This window comes from Primulina tabacum, chromosome 17 (genome assembly GCF_025594145.1).
Source record: "Primulina tabacum isolate GXHZ01 chromosome 17, ASM2559414v2, whole genome shotgun sequence".
Lineage (NCBI taxonomy): Eukaryota > Viridiplantae > Streptophyta > Magnoliopsida > Lamiales > Gesneriaceae > Primulina > Primulina tabacum.
In genome coordinates, this window is record NC_134566.1 from 31,476,405 (window position 1) to 31,497,314 (window position 20,910).

Below are 20,910 nucleotides of genomic sequence, written 5' to 3' on the forward strand. Positions count from 1 at the left end.
TGGCTTGAACCGATTAACTTAAAAATTGTTTGTTTTTTTTTTTTTTTTACGAGATTTCCACACTATGGGATGGGGAGGGATCGAACATAAATCGCTTACGGGGGAAGGGGTGAAACCACTTGAGCCGAAGGCCAGTCTTAAAAATTGTTTTCGAAAAAGAAGTAAAATGTTAAAAGATTCTAGAGTTTAAATTTTAGCCCGAACAGAGCCATATTCCTGGCTCCGCCACTGGGTACAATATCGAGTGTCATCTCTTGTTATTCTTTTTTTTTTAAGGAGAATAATTTTTTATAATTGGATCTTTGACATGCGATTCTAGTTCATATTCAGAATGTTAAGTGGATATTCATCTACACAAATAGAACTATAAATAGAACTGTAAACAAGTCGATTCTAATTAAAGTATAATATTGTTCGAGCTTAAATCGATTTAATTGTAAGTTCAAGTTCGATTCGAACTTGATCGAGTATACATTTCAAGCTTGAGATCATCGACTCGTGAAAATATTTAATTATTTAAGTTCCTGTTCGAAAATATTTGTAACATAATAGAACTCGAGTTGAAACTCATGCTTGAAAAATAAAATTGAACCATTTATCATTCATGATTTAGTAGCTTGTCAAGTACCCAAATTCGATCAAATAAACTCATTAATTGAACGCGCGTTCAGAAGAAATCGTTGTTTCTTTTCTCCTTTTCTTTTCTTTTACGATCGATCGAATAATCGTGAATCTCAATAAGCAATTTTGGTTTATTTTGCAGTATCTTGTCGTATCATCCAAGTTCCTCATTTTCCTCACGTCGACCGATCGAAGGACTGATTCATACGTTAACGCAGATATACAATATAGAAAATCTACTGAAACAGTATTTCCATTTACGGGTAAGAGTTCGAAATGGCGCGATATGACAGAGCTATAACTGTGTTCTCGCCGGATGGTCACCTTTTCCAGGTGGAGTACGCCCTCGAGGCCGTTCGGAAAGGAAACGCGGTCGTCGGTGTTCGTGGTGCCGACACCATTGTGTTGGCCGTCGAAAAGAAGTCCACACCCAAGCTTCAGGATTCCAGGTCACTGTCGCACCCTCGTAGTTGCTCTGTGGTCGCTTCCCTGATGTGACGTTTATCTTGTGATTTGTTGGGATTGGGATCAGGGAGTTTCTTGTTGTTTGGACTTGTGGGTTTCGTTTGATTTTGTCTTCGTGTGGGTTTTTCTTTATCAACGTGAAGTTTAGGGTTTGATCGCTATTTTTAGCTGATCATGTTTTTTGATCCATGGTAGAATTGATTAATTTGTTACTGAAATTTGGTTGTGATGTGTTTGCTTTACCTCTACCTGAGAAATTTTTTAAGTTCTGGTTTATTTTTCTAAAGATACCAGCGAAGTACCAATGGTGTCGAAGGATTAGTTTAGGTAGGTTTAGTTGGAATTTAGATTGGCGCTTCAGAGACAGGTGACAATTACCAGAGGCTTGGATGTTAATCTGGCAGTTTTTACGAATGGTGTAATAGCTTTATTTCCAATAATTTGAAGGGTAAAATTGTTCAAAAGAGGTGGAAAAACCAAAATGTTAACTATTTTCAAAATGTTGGATTGTGTTATTCAGATACTAGGCTTTCTATATGTATGACTCTATCATCCTCAGCTCGCACATTCTTGCAATTTATGTTCATCAGTTCATGTTTCGTAGTACTATAGTTGCAGTTTAAGCCCTTTTATAATGTATCTCCATTTGTGGTAACTTCAGATCAGTGAGAAAGATTGTCAATTTGGACGATCACATTGCCTTGGCCTGTGCAGGGCTAAAAGCAGATGCGCGTGTGCTTATAAATCGGGCACGTATTGAGTGCCAGAGTCATAAGCTTACAATTGAGGACCCTGTTACAGTTGAATACATAACTCGGTACATTGCTGCTCTTCAGCAGAAGTACACACAAAGTGGTGGTGTCAGACCTTTTGGACTTTCGACTCTAATCATTGGTTTTGACCCACACACCGGTACTCCATCGCTCTATCAAACCGATCCATCTGGGACTTTTTCAGCTTGGAAAGCAAATGCAACTGGTAGAAACTCAAACTCTATCCGAGAGTTTTTGGAGAAGAATTACAAGGAAACTTCTGGCCAAGAAACTGTGAAGTTAGCCATTCGTGCATTGCTTGAGGTAAATTATTCGTGTACATGCAACTTGATGCTTTATGTTTTGAAATCTTTTGTTTGATGATGTTAACGGTGCAAAATAGCTGTGCCTGTTCTCTCTCGGCACTTGATGGAAGTGACTATTGCAATTTATGTTTCTTGTTTTTCAAGCATTATCATATTTTTACCTATTGGTGCATTATGTGGCTTATTTATTTAATTTGTTGTCTTTCGTTCTTTGGAAACTTTTGGGTCGCTGTTCTACCGAAATGAAGGATGCAAAATTACTTCATCCTTTGTCAATTTTATCCTGCAGAGCAAAATGTTTCTTGTTGATGTTTTATTTTCTCGACTGTTGAACGTGTAGTATTCTGTATGCTATAAGAAATGCGGTTTGTAAGACTTACTTAGGGGATGCTGAATCTCTAAGGTGCCACGTCTTGTTTGTGTGTGCATTTCTTTGTTTTCATAATGGCATCAAAGTAAAATACAAAGATGTCAGGCGTGACGATCTTGTACATATAACATTTTGCTCAAGAACCTCTTGTTTTAATTTTACCATAATTAAACAAGGGTTGGGATATAAATAGGATTATCTGTATATATTGTGCATTGTTGTGTTTCACTACTGATGTGAGTAGTATGAAATGTGTACGATTTCATTTTTGGACAATGTGCAGTGCACTATTGAGATGATCTTGTCGGTGTGACGTGGAGATTCACATTTAAGAATCATATACATCCAGTAATTTTTCATGATAGATGAAAATTTCATGTATTTGTTATTACAATAAAGTTTGGAGGTCAATGAATCTTTTGGGTGCTGAGATAGCCATGAGATCCACTAGAATTGATGGTCGATAAAACCTGTGCACCTCCCATTTCATCCCTTGCTGCTTTCTAAAGTACATGTTTTTCAAAGAAGTTTTGATGAATTTCTTACATACTTTCTAAATCAGATAATCTCTTTGTGATACCTCTAGGTTGTCGAGGGTGGTGGAAAAAACATTGAAGTGGTGGTGATGACTAAAGAACATGGACTGAGGCAGCTTGAAGAGGCTGAAATAGATGCCATTGTTGCTGATATAGAAGCAGAGAAAGTAGCTGCTGAGGCTGCCAAGAAAACCCCTTCAACGAAATAAAATTAATGCTGCCGTTTCAAATTCTGGAACTGAAACTGAAACTTTGGTTCCAGATTGTGGCCTTTTGCTGCTTGTGACCAGTTATATTTGTCAGATTTTTTTATCCGTATCTTCAATTATATTATAGATTGTCAATCTCGTCTCCCCTCTTACCTTTTGTCAGTTTACACCAATGCGTTGCATGACCTCTCTTGGAATCTCCATGTATGAACCCTTCGCTTTTAGAATACTCTGTGTTTACAAATACAATAGAAAGGCTTTCTGAGTTTCTTCATATATTTTAGATAAGTAGTATTCTAAGGCATAAAGTTAATGGGATTGTAACTTTTGGTTATATCAACTTTGGTCCTTTGTATGTTAGAATTTTACTTCGAATCGTAACTCAATGATTGGCAAAGTTCTTTCGTAGCATAAAATTTACTATACTAGTTGATTAGGTTTTTGGGTTTAAGGGACCTTATAAGATTAGAAATTTTTAATTGGGTATCAGGTAATGAAATTTTTGTGTTGTCCATTTTTACTTATTCTTCGTCTTAATATTTAAATATCTATTTCTACAGATTAAGTAGAAGAAACATAGTGGAATTCAAAACTAATTTTTAGGATATCATTGTCACTCATGCACACGCTTAACTAAATACCCCAAAAAATATAGAAATGTGCTTATTGAGATTTTTGAACCCGCGATCTCGCTCTAATATCAATTATTGGGATAAAAGCTTACCAGTCAGCCAAAAGTTGTAGTTATTAGTCAATGCACGATTTTATTTCCTTAAACTCATGACATCGCATAGTGTATCTAATTGAATGGCAATAGCTGACTATTAGGTACACGAGTCCAGAGAGGTGCGTGTTCATCAGTTGGTGATGTCTCATATCCCTTATATATCACTCTTACACTTTCTATATTGTCAGTCATGTCCCCAACAGAGACATTATTCGTTAAGATCTGTCTTCACTGTTTTACGATCCATTAAATCAACTAAATCAAGCGGCGCAACGTAAACAACTTGACGTACGAGAGTTTCTCAAAATGTCATTCATTGTAGTGCTATCCTATGTCACACACATTTAACTCAAGAAAGTGTACGCTTGTAAATTATAGATTAATTTATTTCACCAAATAATGTATATATAAAATAGGTCCATGCTATTGAGTAAGTCATGGGGCCAATGGGTCATCTTCATCGATTACAAAGCCATACCACATTAATTTTTGTTCAAGCGGTTGGGAGTCACTATGCCCGCGCAGGCAAAGTGGTAGCTCTGACTTAGTGTCCCGACAATTGGATATTAATTTCATCTCATTCCCTTTTTTGACTCCCGGTGGTCAGTTTCTTTGTGATTTGTCTAATTTGTCGGCAATTTCAAAGTTTCTACCAAAAAAATTTGAATCCTAGTTATTTTTTAAAAAACTTTATCGGTATACTGTATTTTATATTGTTTATAATATATTCGACTCGACTCGACTCGACTCTACTTGACCCGTATTCCAATGTCACGATAATTTTTAAAATCGGATATCTTTTCTCATGACATAACTTCCACCAAAATTTGTTGGTTATTCCGTGATGGACATCCATTGACCAATACTTTAATTTCTTACTCCCTAAATCAACTCACTTTTTATAATTTGTTACATTTTTTTATATATTTTTTAGTGTTAAATATAGTTTGCAAAATAAATTAATCCATATTTATTATTTGTTGATTCAACATAAATCCCGATTAAAGAACATTATTTGTAGTTAGAATCTTAATTTGTCCGACCTAATTCCCCTTAAATTGTGAACATTTATGAAACTACGGCGATTAAGAAGATCAAAATAGAAAAAATAAATAAATAAAAATATTCTATTCTAAAATACGAATAAGGATGCTTGCAAAAGCAAATGTTAGGTCACAAAGTCGTTATGGACAATATAGTATCGGAAAATATTATATTCTATATTACACTTTTTCAATTTTATATAATATAGTTTATAATAATTTCTAAAAAGGACAAAAGAAATTGAAGGATGAAGAATGCGTCTGCACACCAACTTGGCAACTTGCATCGATATCAGTTAAATTTTTCGACGAAAATTTGTGTGATACAGTCTCACGGGTCGTATTTTGTGAGGCGGATCTCTTATTTTGATCATCCATGAAAAAATATTATTTTTTATGTTAATAGTATAACTTTCAAGTGTTATATAAAGTTCTCACTTACGTTTTTTATTCTCTCAAGTGTGTATAACACTTTTCCGCCTGGATTCTGACGTATCATGGTAAAAACCAACTCGATCCGGTGTAATTGGCCACCAAACTCATACTCAATTCATCCGGCCATCGTCGTATATGATCGAAAGCATGCAAGGAGACAAAAAATATTATAGGAGTCGGGGCGAAAAGGTCACAAATTTGACAAAGATTTATTATATATAATTCATTGGATGGTTAATTATAGACTTATAGTGATGTGAAGAGTGATGGGCGGAGACAACCATCCACTGATGGCCGTGAGCAACGGGCGTTGGTGGCGTCACCGCCACACTCTTTATGGGCTTGGGCCCATACATTTATCAGGTCACATTTCTTATCCCCAATGGGCCTGTAGGGCCTACCTAATTCTAATCATATCACACCAACTTTGTTAACTCCATTCAGCTGCAATGCGTTTGCTATCTTACGCAGGGGGGCCACTAGATTATTAAGATGGAGCTGGATTATATATTTTATGTTTTCCTTCATTTGGGTCCAAAACTTACAAAAGTAACATAATTTAAATTGAATTTTGTATCATTTCTTGATTTTATCGCTTGATTTAAATCGTAAAAAAATAATAATTCAGAGCAAATAATTTGAACATTCTGCACTATGACCAACATTTTTATATACGCTAGCGACTGATGACATACGATATGTGTTATGCAACACGTTCTCGATTGTCTATGGAGAATACCAAACTATACAAAACTACGTAGAACAACACAATTCGATAAAATGTAAAATATGTGAAATGAATGAGAATATAAACAAATAATTAGAATTTATTTGTTGTAATGGTTAATTACAATGTGTATTTGTTTTAAGCTTCAATAATCTGATTATATTATTTCTATAAACTTGTAATTTTTATTCGAAAAAATTTCTATATATAATTATATTACTTATTATTGTATATATTATATTTAATTAATAAAATTATAAAAATATATATAAACAAGTTTATCAAATTTAATAGTAAATTTTATTATTATATTAAATCGAGTAGTAAGTTTAATTATTTAAATCAATAAATTTTAATATTTGAATTAATTAAAGTAATTGTTTAAATAAAGTTAATGAGGTGTTTTAATTAATTAATTCATAATTTCTATCACTTTCATAACGTAAATAAATAAAAATAAAATAATTCATCATTTTTTTAAAAAAATTAACTATCTTAATTAAGTAGTTACAATTTAATTAATTAACATTGAATACAAAATTATAACTTAATTAATTTTGTTTAATTCATTAGCATTTCTAATGAATATCAATACAAAAATTATTTTAGATATTATATATATTTTAATTATTGTGTTTAAAACTATTTTGTGGAATAAATTAGTAATTTTGTCTCTAAATAATAGAGAATATTATTTTTGGTGTAGTATTTAGAATCGAAAGATTGAATATTAATTTTGTATTTGTTGATAAAATTACATTCTTTTAAAGTTAATGTTGACGAAAATTTCAAGTTGGTGGAACTTAAAGTGAAGTCTAAGCTCTAGAGCATGCACTGCACTAGCTTAAGGAGTTTACTTACGTCTTATGTTATTAAGAAATTATTCTTCCCCACCGCACTTCGTCAACTTGATATTTTTGGGACCCAGATAACAATCACCCCCGTCTTTTTTTTGTTTGTTAAACAATTTGATCAACAAAGCAAAAACTTGTGTGAGACGATCTTACGGATCGTATTTTATTAGACGTGTCTCTTATTTGGATCATCCATGAAAAATATTATTTTTTATGATAAGAGTATTACTTTTTATTGTGAATATCGGTAGGGTTGATCCGTCTCACAGATAAAGATTCGTGAGACCGTCTCACAAGAGACCTACTATTTGATCAAATTGGACGCATTAAATTAAAGTAATAAAAAAATCCAAATCTTGGCAAATCATATACAATCACAAATAGTATAACACAAAACTCTTGTAAGACATTTTCACATATTAATTTTGTGAGATCTTATACTCGACCCTACCCAACTCTTGAAAAATATTATTTTTCGTGTCAAAGTATTATTTTCACCATAATCAAATCAAATCAAATCATTTAAGGATATAGTCGAGAAAAGCATAAAACTTATCATTTATCAGCCCCCGAAGATTCCACCATGAATCTTGAACTCAAATAAGAATGGAAAAAGAAATGGAGTGGGCCCGTGATAGTGAATGCGTTGAGTTTTGGGTTGGACCAGTAGGGCCCATGAGGAACAAATTCAATTAGGCCCACAATCAAGGCACTGCATGTGATGGTAGTTGGAGTTGGACTTCGAAGTATGTATGTATTAATAACCAAATATGATTTTCTTGGAAAGCTACAAACAACAATTAACCAATTAATGACGAGATTAGTGTGCTTAAACGTCATTATCTGGTAAAATAATACATAATAATATGAGTGTTAGCAGAAAAATATCTGGCGGGAGCTTCTAATGTTTGTACCTAACCTCCCAAATAAGAAAACTTGATATAATAATTGTGTGAGACGATCTCAGTATGTTTATTTGTGAGACGAATCAATCATACTTATATTTACAATAAAAATTAATATTTTTCATTATTATTCGAATAGAATATTCATCTACAAAATTGGCTCGTAATATAATCTCGCACGAGCTTTTGTATAGTTGAAAAGGCACTACCTTTTCTATTTTCAAAGAGCCACTGGTCGTGGCTTTATCATTTGCTTCTGTCTTTTTCCTCTCAACTGTTGTTCCCTTTTTAAAACTGCATTATTAGGATACGATTTGGAATTTTTTTTAGTTGCCGAGAAGTTTGTTAAAATTTTCAAACTGAATTTAAGATTTTGGTGTCAGATGAGTTATAGAATTTTGAATTTTGGTGGTTGGATTTTAGGATTTTGATTTTTCTTGTTTTTTGAGTTTGGGAGGAGTTTGTTGAAATTGGTATTGAACCTGAAATTTTGTATTAAATTTAAGACTTTGATATCTGATAAATTATAGAATTTAGATGATTGGATTTTAGGGTTTTGAAAATCGATTAAATGGATATTAATTTACCTTAATTTTTTGCATTGGCATATGCATTAAAAAGAAAGAGAATATATTTTCTATGATATGAGTGAGTGAGGATGAAATCGAGTCAAACTTTTGAATATTTGAGTTATTCGTTTATAACAGAGTCGAAATTGAGCGTTATTTAACGTATATATCCGTGGCTCACAAGCTTATTTGAGCGTAAACAAGCTCAATAAATATAAATCATAAATTTAAATATTCATTAAATTCATTAAAAAAATAAATTATATATTTAGATTAAAAAATATAATTTATTTCTATTAATAGACTTTTCTATATTTTTTTATAAGTGTAAGTGTAAAATCAATAAATCCAATATCAAAATTATTATTTTTCATCTAATAGCTGACTCAAAAGCCAACTAACGAAATTGATCATGAGCTAACAATCCGAATATTTTAAAGCTTGAGTTTGAACAAGCTCAAATGAGTTTTTATCGAATCGAGTTTCGACGAGCTGAAATTTGAAAAAAAAAATGCAAAAATCACGTTTTTTCGGCATCGTTTTTATTTGGAAATTTACCAACTAATATGAAGACAATAAAACTCAAACAAAGCCTAAATTTTATTTTATTACCAAAAAGGGCATAGATCGATCGATGCTAATTAGTTTCTTTGCCGGATTATACCATTAAATTGTATTTTAGGTAGAGGTGACGATCGATATTCCCCCAAAATATGGATCAATGTTTCAAATTTTACAAGAAATCAAATTAATTTTTTTTTTTTTGAAAAAGAACAAAAGTAAAAAAGATAAATAAAGAAAAACTAGTTTCCATTATTTATATTATTTGTAGTGAAATACTAAAACTTACCTGATTATGTTATTCGAATTTAGAAAAATTATTTAATGCATTAAATGTTCGATAAATTGTCACGTTTAGGCTAGTGTTACCAAATTGGACACGAGAGGCTCTTGTACGTAGGTAGTAATTAATATCTACATGCATTTTAGGTACATTAATTTAATAAATTTTAGGTGGTGGGGTTTCAACTTTCAAAGCCTCGTCAACATGGACCTATATTTCTCATTATTATTTAAGAAATTTGAAATTTATCCACCTTATAATAATAATAATAATAATAATAGAATTGTAAAACATTACTTGAACTCGATATTAATTTACCTACCAAAAAAAAAAAACATTATTACATTAATTTCTGAATATCCACATATTTTTTTAATCAACATACCACGATATTCACACTGACTAAAAAAATGTTTTTAGAAATTTTTTAGGTCAGGGAATAATTATTATAATTTGATCTCAAACCTGAGTCCACATCCAGAACTTGAGATTTTGGTGCAAATGAAATATAAATAATCCGTTAGACGGTCTCACGGGTCGTATTTTGTGAGACGAATATCTTATTTGGGTCATCCATGAAAAAATATTACTTTTTTATGCTAAGAGTATTATTTTTTATTGTGAATATCGGTAGAGCTGATCGTCTCACAGATAAAGATTCGCGGATAACTAAATATGTCTCATTTTTTTATGATTATTGGCATGTTTATGAATCTTTAATTTTCTCACTTTCGGACGCATGATCTAGGGTTTTGTTAAGGAGACTCCATTTTTTATTTTTATTTTTGGAAATTGCTAAGGCTTTCTCACCATTTGTAATTTGTTGATCGTAACAATCCATTACATAGTTCGAATCAATAAAAAAAATTTATTCCGGCATGTAATCAATAAAAAGTTTGAAATCTAACGCATAAAATGACTAGCGCGCCGATAGATGAATCAGTCTTGTTTTGTATCTTATTTATCACACGACGTTGTTATTTACACTCTATTTTTTTTTTATCTTTACACGTCTCCCCCAGCCCGTTTGTGATTAAATATTATGTAGGTAACTTAATAAAGCCATCCTTTTTATTTGAATTTAGAAACTTACTTTATACACTTAATGGAACATTATTTCTATACTTCTAATTAATCAATCCCAATAATTATGGCATTAATTATTCCAAAATGAAAACGTGAAATTCAAATAAAACCCGAATTCAGTTTTGATTTAATTTCAGTTGTCTCCATTTAATTAATTACGTGTACCGAAGTCTTCACAAAATGTGTGGCTATTGTATTGATTATGATCATAGGGGTATTTATCAGAAAAGTTAAATATTGTTGGATTGGACGAAAGTGGTTTATATGGAACTGCCTTTTGACCTAATCACATGACCAATTTGCATTCCATATATCAAAATTATAGGTTGAATAAAATAAAATTCAAGGCATGGGGGATTATTAGAATTACAAGGTGTGACCATATTTATATATTATTATTACAAAGATATGGGCAGAAAACGAAAGTTCCAAGTCCTAATATATTATAAAAAAAATGTTTCAAATTTGTATATACATCTACAATTATTTATGTAAACAAAATGAGATACTGAAAAGCTCATTTGACACAAAAACCTTAAGTTTGAAACGAACTCTCAAGTTCGAACATCAATTATATTGTAATAAACATCTCTTCCTAGCTCAAACTCGATAAAATAACAAAAAACGTCAAAAAATATTGTGTAATATAGTTTTTTAATATGATATAACGATCTACGCATCCAACTCAAAAGAAAATAATCTTATTTTAAAATTTTGATGGAAGCGAATTTTTTGGTAATTTGAAAATCATTTAAATTTGGATTGATATTTTAATTGCAGTCAAAAAATTGTGTGAGACGGTCTCACGGGTCGTATTTGTAAGACAGATCTATGAAAATATATTACTTTTTATGCTAACAATATTACTTTTTATGGTGAATATCAGTAGGGTTGACCCGTCTCACAGATAAAGATCCATGAGATCGTCTCACAAAAGACTTACTCTTGACTACAAGAGGGAAACAATAATTGAAATTCTTGGTGGGTTTGGTGGATCATGGCTAAAAAGAGGTAACCTCCTAATCTAGTTGGTAGATGGCAGTTTGGTTAAGAACGGACTGTTTGCTAATTTAATTTCTCCACTCATTTAATATCTCCCTCCGACCTAATTCAAATGGAGATATTAATTATTTATATATCAACAAAAAATATATCTATACTTCTATACTATATTATATATATATATATATGTTATTAAGTATGAGGACATGATAATAACTACCTATAGAAGATATCAATTTTTTTTCCCAATTTTATCTTTATATTATACTAATATTACACTTTTGTTTTTTTATTTTTTTTTAAATTTCAACACACTTTAATTTTTATTTTTTTTATTTCAATCATTCAAATATCAATTTAGTCTCTGCATAATTTGTCAAATTTCACTTTAGTTCATCGATAATGTTAAAAAAGATTATACATACACGCATCGCGTGTGCAGAATAACTAATATTTAATAATTCCTTTCAACATGTAGGTACTAGATATGAATTTTCAAATTCTATGAATAATATAATTTGGATGGGAAAAAATATTATTTTAAAGATATATTATTAATTGTTATAATATGTGTAGGAAAAATAAAAGAAAATTGGATGGGACAGAAGAATTTATCTTTGTCATAAAATATTGTTTTCCATTAATTTATTTAAATTTGAAGTGATGGGTTGGTTACCTGTTTATTAAGTTGGCATTGTTTATTTTCTCAATTCTCATCCTCTCACAGCTTATCTTCATGTAAAGAAGAAGAAGACAAACCAGGAAAGGAATCTAAAATTAGAAAAAAGAAAAAAGTAATCAACAGATTTTTTTTTTTTCAAGTGTCCGAAATTTCCCATGTCACATGATTCATCATCTAAAGCTACCAAAGATAAGGATGAACGGCTACATATTTTTTATCAAAAAAATTCAAATTCCCTTTTTAAAAAAACATAAACAATATATAATAATAAGTCGAAATGCCGAAAGATCAAATTTTTACAACAAATTCAGCGAATTATTGAAGCATTTTTCACCTAAATCGAAGCAATGTTTTGCCACTTTCAAGAAAAAACGTTTACCCAAGGAATCTGATATCATAAGTCAAAAAACAGCGGATATAATTGATTTCTTGATTTTTTTTTTGGTTAAAAAAATGAAATAATAACAAATATCAAATTTATTACAGAAAAATCAACCTGCTGTCAGGTCCCTACTCCTGCATATACTGATTTGGTGATATTTATGAAATTGCACCAACTCTCTGCACAGACAATGGGCCATGAAAAATATTAGAAACAGAGAAAGTGAGCAGCAAAATAAAGTCATTCTCAACATGAATTTGAATGAAGCATTCACCAAATCTCTGCAAAAAATTTAGTAAATGCTCCATACTCCGTAAAGAGTTTAATCAGTCAATTGATTTACATTTCCCTTTATATTAATTTAACATTATATATTGAATTAATATTTAATTATGATCGTTACATAATAAGATGGAGAAAAAAGAGAAGAAAAATTACATGAACCACAGATCAAATATTTCATTTAATTTTTCATTTCATTTCATTTCCAAGCTTCTGTAATCCAAAACTCCAGTCTTCAACCCAAGAAAGTCATATCTCCCAGAATTGCTGCTGCCACTAATTAAACTGTTGGTGGTGGTAATAGAACTGCAATCTTCAGTCTTGTGTATCCCCGGCATGCTACAATCATAGCACAGGGTACTACTGTTGCCGCCGCTGCTTCTTCTTCCTCCTGTCTTGAATGGATCTTGCTGGTATGGGAGGCTGATTCGGAGCTCCAGATTCAGGTCCGGACCCGGTTCTTGAGCATGGATCATTTCTTCTACTTTACTTGAAAGCCCACATGCAGTAGTGCTGGTAGTACTTATAGTTTCTTTTGGGGCAGAATTGAAAGAGATGGTTTTGATTTCTTGTACTGGAGGTGATGCGGGTTCGTTGATTGATCTGTGGGTTGTGGGATCAATCCCCCGGCTTATGAGTTTTCTTCTTATATGAGTGTTCCAATAATTCTTTATCTCGTTATCCGTTCTTCCCGGTAATCTTCCGGCAATAACAGACCATCTAAACATAAATCAAGGAAACTCCATTTAATTTAATGTAAGAAGAAGAGCAATTATGCGTGTGAAAATCATCTTGTAAAACTAATAAATGGACCCCAAAAGTTTTGAAGATAAACGGACAACAACTGCAGCGAGAATAGGACCAAAACAGGATTTTAAATAGGAACATGCATTCGTGCATCCAGGACAGACCTCGGTTGCGACCCAGTATGGAATTTAGGGATATAATGCAAATTTTTTATTGAAAGAGAAGTTATCTCCTCGCTACACCGGATCCGCCCATGCATTTATTCCTATGGCTTTTACAGGTGATTGGGAAGTCAGAGCGAAAAATCGAAGTTGATAATGATTTGGACAGAAAAACAATATTATATGGGTGACTACTTACTTGTTACCAAGAAGGCTATGGAGTTTGATGATGAGTTCATCTTCATCTTCTGTGAAGTTGCCACGCTTGAGATCAGGCCTCAAGTAATTGATCCACCGGAGGCGGCAGCTCTTGCCACAGCGGAGGAGACCGGCAGCTTTGGGCAGTGACCGCCAGCATCCCTCACCGTGAGCCCTTATGTAAGCAATAAGGCGATCATCTTCTTCTTTGGTCCATGCTCCTTTGTTAGTGTGAGCTTTCTCACAGCAAGGAGACCTTCCCATTATTAAAAACTTCTCAGTAGTGCTTCTATATTAAACTTAAAGACTCGAGCTGAATTTCAATTGGCTGTTTTTTTTCTCAAAAGTTTTTCTCTTTCTTTTGCTCTTTTCTCGGTTTCTTTACTTGGGATGGTTTTGGTATACTGTTTATAGTGGATGGATTTATACGTGAGTGTATGTGTGCGCGCGCGCGTGTGTCAAAAGTGTAGGTAGCCTCAGTGGTTCTTGGGAATCAAAGCCGGCCTTTTCAGGGCTTGATGGGGTTTATATATATACACATACACAAGCCTTTGACTCCATAAAGAGAAGGGAAATGTTTGCATGAGACGCATGTGAGTTGGTGAGAGAGGGGCAATTAGCCATTAGGCACATCATTTATGCAAAGAAGGATGATTTCTTATGTATATATACATATTACTTACATGTCTACTTATATTAAGGACAAACACAACAAAAAACTGGCAAAAACTCCCTTCAACTCATGTGGCGCAGAATAGATGAGTTAACTTTAACAAGTCATGAAAAAATCATATGCATTACCAAACAAACAACCTTCGATTAATTGTTTTCCTAACCATCTCAAAATCTTCCACAACCGGCCCATGCCTGGAAATCGATTCGGATCCCCCAAATTTGTGTCATCAAGTCGTTGGAGCTAACTAGCACCCTTCATATTTCTGGTAAAAGTCAGATCCAAAGTATAAAACAACCTACACTTGTTAGTAATCGCGAATATTTCTTTGAAATTTTATGCTGATTACGATAAGAAGTATGTTCCAAAATAAAAGTGTATTATGAAATATTGATACCCTTTATTCCGATTTGAAGAACTCCCAAGGTAGATCTTGTGTGCTTGATATATTTGACAAAGATCCAATATACCCAGTTAATTTCGTGTAATGTTTAACTTAAAGTATAGTAAATCGCTCCTATTAAATATTTTTCGAGTCGAACCTGATTAATAAACATGCACATAGAAAATTATCAGTTTCAGGTAAATCCAAACAGTGTCGACCAAATGAGACTCTATTGTTTATCTGATAAGAAACAAATCTTTTTAAATATGTTAAAAGTTAGTTGTGGGTAATTTGGCAGATAATTATTTTTGAACTTTTTTAATATCCTGGATATGGTAGTTGATGATTAATATATTAATAACACAAACCAACACACACACACACACACACATATATATATATATATATATATATATATATAGGTTTCTTGTGAGACGGTCTCACGAATCTTTATCTGTGAGACGGATCAACCCTACCAATATTCACAATAAAAAGCAATACTCTTAGCATAAAAAATAATATTTTTTCATTGATGACTCAAAATAAGAGATCCGTCTCACAAATACGATCCGTGAAACCGTCTCACACAAGTTTTTGTCTATATATATATATATATATAAAAGATATGGCTTCTAGAGGAGTTGTAGGTGCAAGAAAGGATCGTTAAAGAAAGAGCCAAGGAAATGAGTGTGGTTGTTGTTGTGTGTGGGCTTCGGTTCACCTTCCCCATTTCGTTTTCAATTCCCCCCACAATCCTTGTGGTGTAAGTTTAGGCACCAAAGTAGGGCTAAGGTAGGGAAGGTTGATTTATTCATCATTCTTTTGTTCTTATATCAAAAAAATGATTTTAGGTGTAATGAAATGTCTCAATCGTCATTGATGGAAGAAAATGCATGCGCAGGGGAGTTTATAACGTGAATTATTCGAAAACACGAGATACGATATTTCCTTATCTATGTTACTTTCGATTTTTTTTTAATCCCAAATTACAATGGTATTCTCCATAATTCTTTTTCGCTTTCGAATTAAAATATATCATATCTAGGCCACCATCACCACGCTATTCTTCCTCTCCCACACCAAAGACATAAAAATTCATGCGAGAAGATTTCAAGATCAATTTTTGAGATATATATTCTATTTGAGTCATCCATGAAAAAATATTATTTTTTATTATAAATATGAGCATGATCGATTCGTCTCACGATAAAGATATGTGAGACCGTCTTACTAAAACCTACCTCAGTTAAGACAGAATATGACATTTTAAAAACAAGGGCAAACACATGATGACCCTTGAGTCTCCACATCAATTTGGTAGGGATTGAGAGAGAAAGGTCAAGAATGGATGTCCACTCGGTGTGAGTTCATGTGTGTATTTTACCTACTTTTCCCCTTTTTACCATGTCGTGATCCACAAATGACTCCACTCTAGATGTTGATTAATGTCGTAGTTAATTTTTGGAAACGTATATCCTCCATTCAACCCAAATTTAAGGAGAAATTTATATATAGTAAAAAAAGAAGGAATTATGATAATAAAACTAAGACCTCTCTTGAAAGAGGACCGAAATTTCGGTAACATGGAAAGCTGAAAGGTCAAATTCAAAGTTTCACAAAAAATTTTTGTGTTACTGAAAAGGAATTCCGTGTCACGAATGTGTTTGGACTCATCTCTTGATAAATGGAAAAAAAACTAGAGATTTTTACGAAATTACGTGAAAATAGAGGATTTTTTTTTTTACTTAAATCAATGATTTCTATCCTATCCTATCCTATCCTATCCGGTTCTTTTCAGCCTAGTCCACCCAACTCTTCCGCCCTCGAGCCTTATCCATAAGTAATGCTTTCAAGCATTTAATGCAACAACACCAAATATTCAAAGCTTTTCCCCCACCTCCCCACCCCAATCACACCCACACAAGAGCCTTCATTCTCGTCTCGAAAAAATGAAGTAAATAATGGGCCAAACTCATTTTCTACCCTTCTTCCTTTATGAAAAATCCAAGTATAGATTTATTAAGAAACATGAGAACGTGTCCAATAGAATTGGCATTGGTAAAGCGACAGCCAATACATCGCCTAGCACACATCATGTGCTGTGGTATAAAAAATAATTGTGGGGTTGTCCTAAAGAACAATTATGTTTTACCTACCTCTTTTGGCCGTTCGTTTCCCATGTGATTTCCTTCAAGTATCAAGGTATATGTCAATTGTCACACATTTGGATGGATCAAGCTTAGGTTGAACATTTATACGGTAAAAAGAAATTCCACCTTTTCCGCATATTTAGATTAATCAATCTTGACTGATCCCTACTTGGTTATGTATGAAAACGACACGAAGCAACTTCTCAATCATTGAAGTTAGAAACTGGGAATGGATCAGACGTGAGATCTTCTACCGTATGTATTTTATGCTACATGATCTCAATATACCTTCTTCCAATTCTTGAGGCACGTTGAAAACATCCAAGATATCTTATTGCGAGGAGTCCAGGCTTATGTTTTTGGAATCTGACAATGGTGCAGATTCATTTCATCTATCTTCTTGATTTCACAAAATTAACTCACGAGACGGGAAGATGACCGATTTTATATAGTTGCCTTGGAACTGGTGGGAGGTCAGGTTCATGGTTATTAAAAGTGCAATAGAGCCTGGGCATAATGTGAAACACATGGTCCATTAATACGGAGAGTGACAGACATGTTAGAATCGAATTTTGAGAAGATACTCTTCAATTATGATAAAATAAGTAGTCTACGGTCTACAAGAGAAAATGAAATACTATTCTCTTACAACTTATGAATTTATGGTCGAGATGTTTGCTTCATATTGAATGTTCACACCTTAGCTTGCGTTGAGGCACTACGGTTGAGCCTTAAGCCCGGAGGCGTGCCTTACGAAACGAGCTTTCGATAACAATGGCCGGAATAAAACCCAGCTCACAAAATGGAGGCAGCCATTTTTTGAGCATCATATAGAATAATAGCACATTCATTTCCTAGATTCCAGAAAAAATATGATCAGTTGATGAAACACACAGGATATTAAATCAAAGAAACAGCAGATGACAGTTTCATGGGTTGATCTGATGCTGAAATGCATGAAGTCTGAAACAGTCTCACTGGAAAATGGAATTTCCACGACGACGTATTCCAAATGGATCGATACCAAGCAAAAGGAAATATTTTCAACTCAAAATCATCATAAAAGAACACACCCACACTAAACTTCAGGTCACTTAGCTTGTCTGGATGATTTTGATATAAGCAAATTCCAGCTTCACTCCTCTCACTTTTATACTCACGTATATCATTATTGTAATTGACTTCAAATGCACATGACATAAGTCTGAACTCTGAAGTCAAATTCAAGTCCGAAATTCTTAATTCAAATCAAATCCTTATCCAAATGCAATCTAGATTTCATACAGTACACCAAACTTTAGCATGACATAAATAAGTTAGTTGGTGTGCCAGACAATGTATTCTTGGGATATAATAACAAAAAGCAGAGAGTAGGAAAACAATGGTTTACAAGCAAGAGTACTGCTGACCCAAAAAGCCCCAACAGCTCTGAGCTTCTGGCCTTTAAAATTTTTACTGAAATACTATCGTGTTGTGTTGAATGGAATAATTTGAAATCAATGTGTTTTCATTGATTAGATAAAATAACATAATGTTGTATTTGGATAGATGTATTTGAAGCGAGATATTTCAAAACCATAATAACAAATTAACTGGTTTGTATGGGTAAATAAATCCATTTGGTGGTGGAGTTCAAATACCGTAGTTTTCGTCCTCAGCAGAGACAATGTTACTTGTTAAAATCTGACATCATTTTTTTTACTGCTCATTTAGCAAATTAAATCAAGCGACGTAATAGTAGTTTGACGCACGAGAACTTATCAGGAGATCATTCCTTTCACTCCTACTCTCACTTATATATACTTAACTCAACTGAAACAATTCATCCAAAAAAATTATATGAGTAAAATCCACTAAAATTTATAAATTATTCGCGGAATGTGTGCGTAGTTGCATTGGAGATGCTGGCGAAAAGTGCTGACGGAGTCTTTGCCTGTAATAAAACGAAAGCGCTGTTGGAATTGGTGAATTCGGATTTTTGGGCTGGACTGTGGAAATTCAGCCCAAAAACAATCCAGCCCAAAATGAGCAAAGCGGGGTCGAACCCACATATAGATTCATAGTTATCTCCTCACGGTTGTAATTTATGTATTCTATTCTATTAAATTTGAATACTCCTTCACTGACTATTTTTTTATTTATTTGGTAAAGATTTATTTAATTTTATAGAAATAACGTTAAATCCCTATTTTATTTTATTTTATTTGACAGGGAAAACTTCTACATTTCCTATTTTATTTTAAACTATTATATCACTAATCAATCTCATTCGATTTCTTACATTTTCAAATATTATATTTTAATCCAAAATTTTTTAACTAAAACAAAAGTTTATAAAATAAAATTTAAAATTGTTACATATCGGGTGTGCTGGATATTTACACACGTATGCTAACTAACTTTTAATTAATTTAATGAAGCTTTATCTAAATTTACAATTATATCTTCATTATATAACTTTATTGATAATTTTTCCCCCTAAGATAGCTTTTCTTTTTAAATTTTACGAGGATATTTTTATTTATATTTTAAAATTCAATCATATATTTATCAATATATTAATTAAAATAAAATAATTAATTTGGAAATAAAAAAAATCATAAGGTTTAGATAATTATTTCAAATACAAAGGGACACTAGTATATCTATTATTTAATTGTGAACGTACAAAAATAAATTTTTAATTTCGATATTTTATTGTAAAATTTCAAATAAAAAATTGAGAGAATCCAAAATTCGTAGGAAAAAAGGGTCAAATGATTTTTTTTAAAAAAATTGCATTTCATTATTACTGAATAATTTATTATTTACATGTCTTAAAAGGTTTAGAGAAATACTTCAATAATAGTAAATACTTTTTAAAAAATAATTGATATTATTACTTTACTATACGCTAGCTTGTGTGATCTAATCAATGAATTTCCATTAATTTTCTAAATGGAAAGCCAAGTTTCACATACGATCCAAAAAAAAAAATAAAGATGTGTCTCTTGTAAGATGGTTTTACGAATTTTTATCTATGAGACGAGCTAACCCTATCGATATTCACAATAAAAAGTAATACTCTTAGCATAAAAAATAATATTTTTCATGAATGACACAAATAAGATATCTGTCTCACAAAATACGATCCGTGAGACCGTCTCACACAAGTTTTTGTCAAAAACAAAATGTGCCCAAAAAATATTCTAAAATTATAGAAAACTACAGTATACTTAAACTCAAATTTTACATTGATTGAAGAAGGCCAGGAAACAAATAAAATGAAAGGCTACTAATGACCTACATTAATATTATATCTGTGTACTTACAAGGTTTAAAAACCTTGGATCTTGATTTTTTCTTATATGGAAGAGTTACATTTGAAGAAATAGAGAGTGAGCGGAAAGCTCAAGTCGTAGTATTGTAAAACTGAATAAAGAATACAAAGAGAATATGTTTATATACCTAGGGTAAACACAAAAAGAATAAATGACTAATCTACCCTTGAGAGCTAACAATAATATATTATATTCTAACATCCCCCCTCAAACTCACGATGCTACAGCTAAAAGCATGGAGAGTTTGTCAGACAAAAAACGGAAGCGCGAAGCGGAATGTGCCTTGGTAAACATATCAGCTATCTGCAGAGAAGAAGGAACGAAAGGTAACGTGATGGTGCCAAGCTGGAGATGATGACGAGTGACGTGACAATCGATCTCAATGTGCTTTGTCCTCTCATGAAAAACTGAATTGCGTGCAATATGAATTGCACTCTGATTATCACAATATAATGGAGT

The 20,910-nt window shown here is 32.4% G+C and overlaps 2 protein-coding genes across 3 annotated transcripts; one reads left to right on the top strand and one right to left on the bottom strand.

Moving 5' to 3' along the window:
- The first annotated feature begins 717 nt into the window (after positions 1 to 717).
- On the top strand, positions 718 to 3,547 carry LOC142531550 (proteasome subunit alpha type-7). Of its 2 annotated transcripts, none has more exons than XM_075637727.1 (3): positions 718 to 1,070; positions 1,801 to 2,162; positions 3,121 to 3,547. In XM_075637727.1, exons 1-3 carry the CDS (start codon positions 938 to 940, stop codon positions 3,277 to 3,279), a joined length of 654 nt encoding a protein of 217 aa, XP_075493842.1. In that variant the 5' UTR covers positions 718 to 937; the 3' UTR covers positions 3,280 to 3,547. The 2 variants fall into 2 exon arrangements, with proteins under 2 accessions (XP_075493842.1, XP_075493841.1); XM_075637726.1 differs by having other exon boundaries at positions 726 to 1,070; positions 1,748 to 2,162.
- A 9,300-nt stretch (positions 3,548 to 12,847) lies between these two features.
- On the bottom strand, positions 12,848 to 14,515 carry LOC142531453 (myb-related protein 308-like). The gene is made up of 2 exons (XM_075637572.1): positions 13,925 to 14,515; positions 12,848 to 13,537 (listed from the first exon to the last, which is right to left on the bottom strand). Exons 1-2 carry the CDS (start codon positions 14,185 to 14,187, stop codon positions 13,012 to 13,014), a joined length of 789 nt encoding a protein of 262 aa, XP_075493687.1. The 5' UTR covers positions 14,188 to 14,515; the 3' UTR covers positions 12,848 to 13,011.
- Between the last annotated feature and the right edge of the window lie 6,395 nt (positions 14,516 to 20,910).

Bases quoted from the DNA above. Each gene is read 5' to 3' on its own strand.
- LOC142531550 (XM_075637726.1), top strand. From the start codon at position 898: ATGGCGCGATATGACAGAGCTATAACTGTGTTCTCGCCGGATGGTCAC. The intron at 1,071-1,747 runs GTCACTGTCGCA...TGGTAACTTCAG, and splicing joins CCCAAGCTTCAGGATTCCAG to ATCAGTGAGAAAGATTGTCA. The intron at 2,163-3,120 runs GTAAATTATTCG...TGATACCTCTAG, and splicing joins CCATTCGTGCATTGCTTGAG to GTTGTCGAGGGTGGTGGAAA.
- LOC142531453 (XM_075637572.1), bottom strand. From the start codon at position 14,187: ATGGGAAGGTCTCCTTGCTGTGAGAAAGCTCACACTAACAAAGGAGCA. The intron at 13,538-13,924 runs GTAAGTAGTCAC...ATTTATGTTTAG, and splicing joins CATAGCCTTCTTGGTAACAA to ATGGTCTGTTATTGCCGGAA.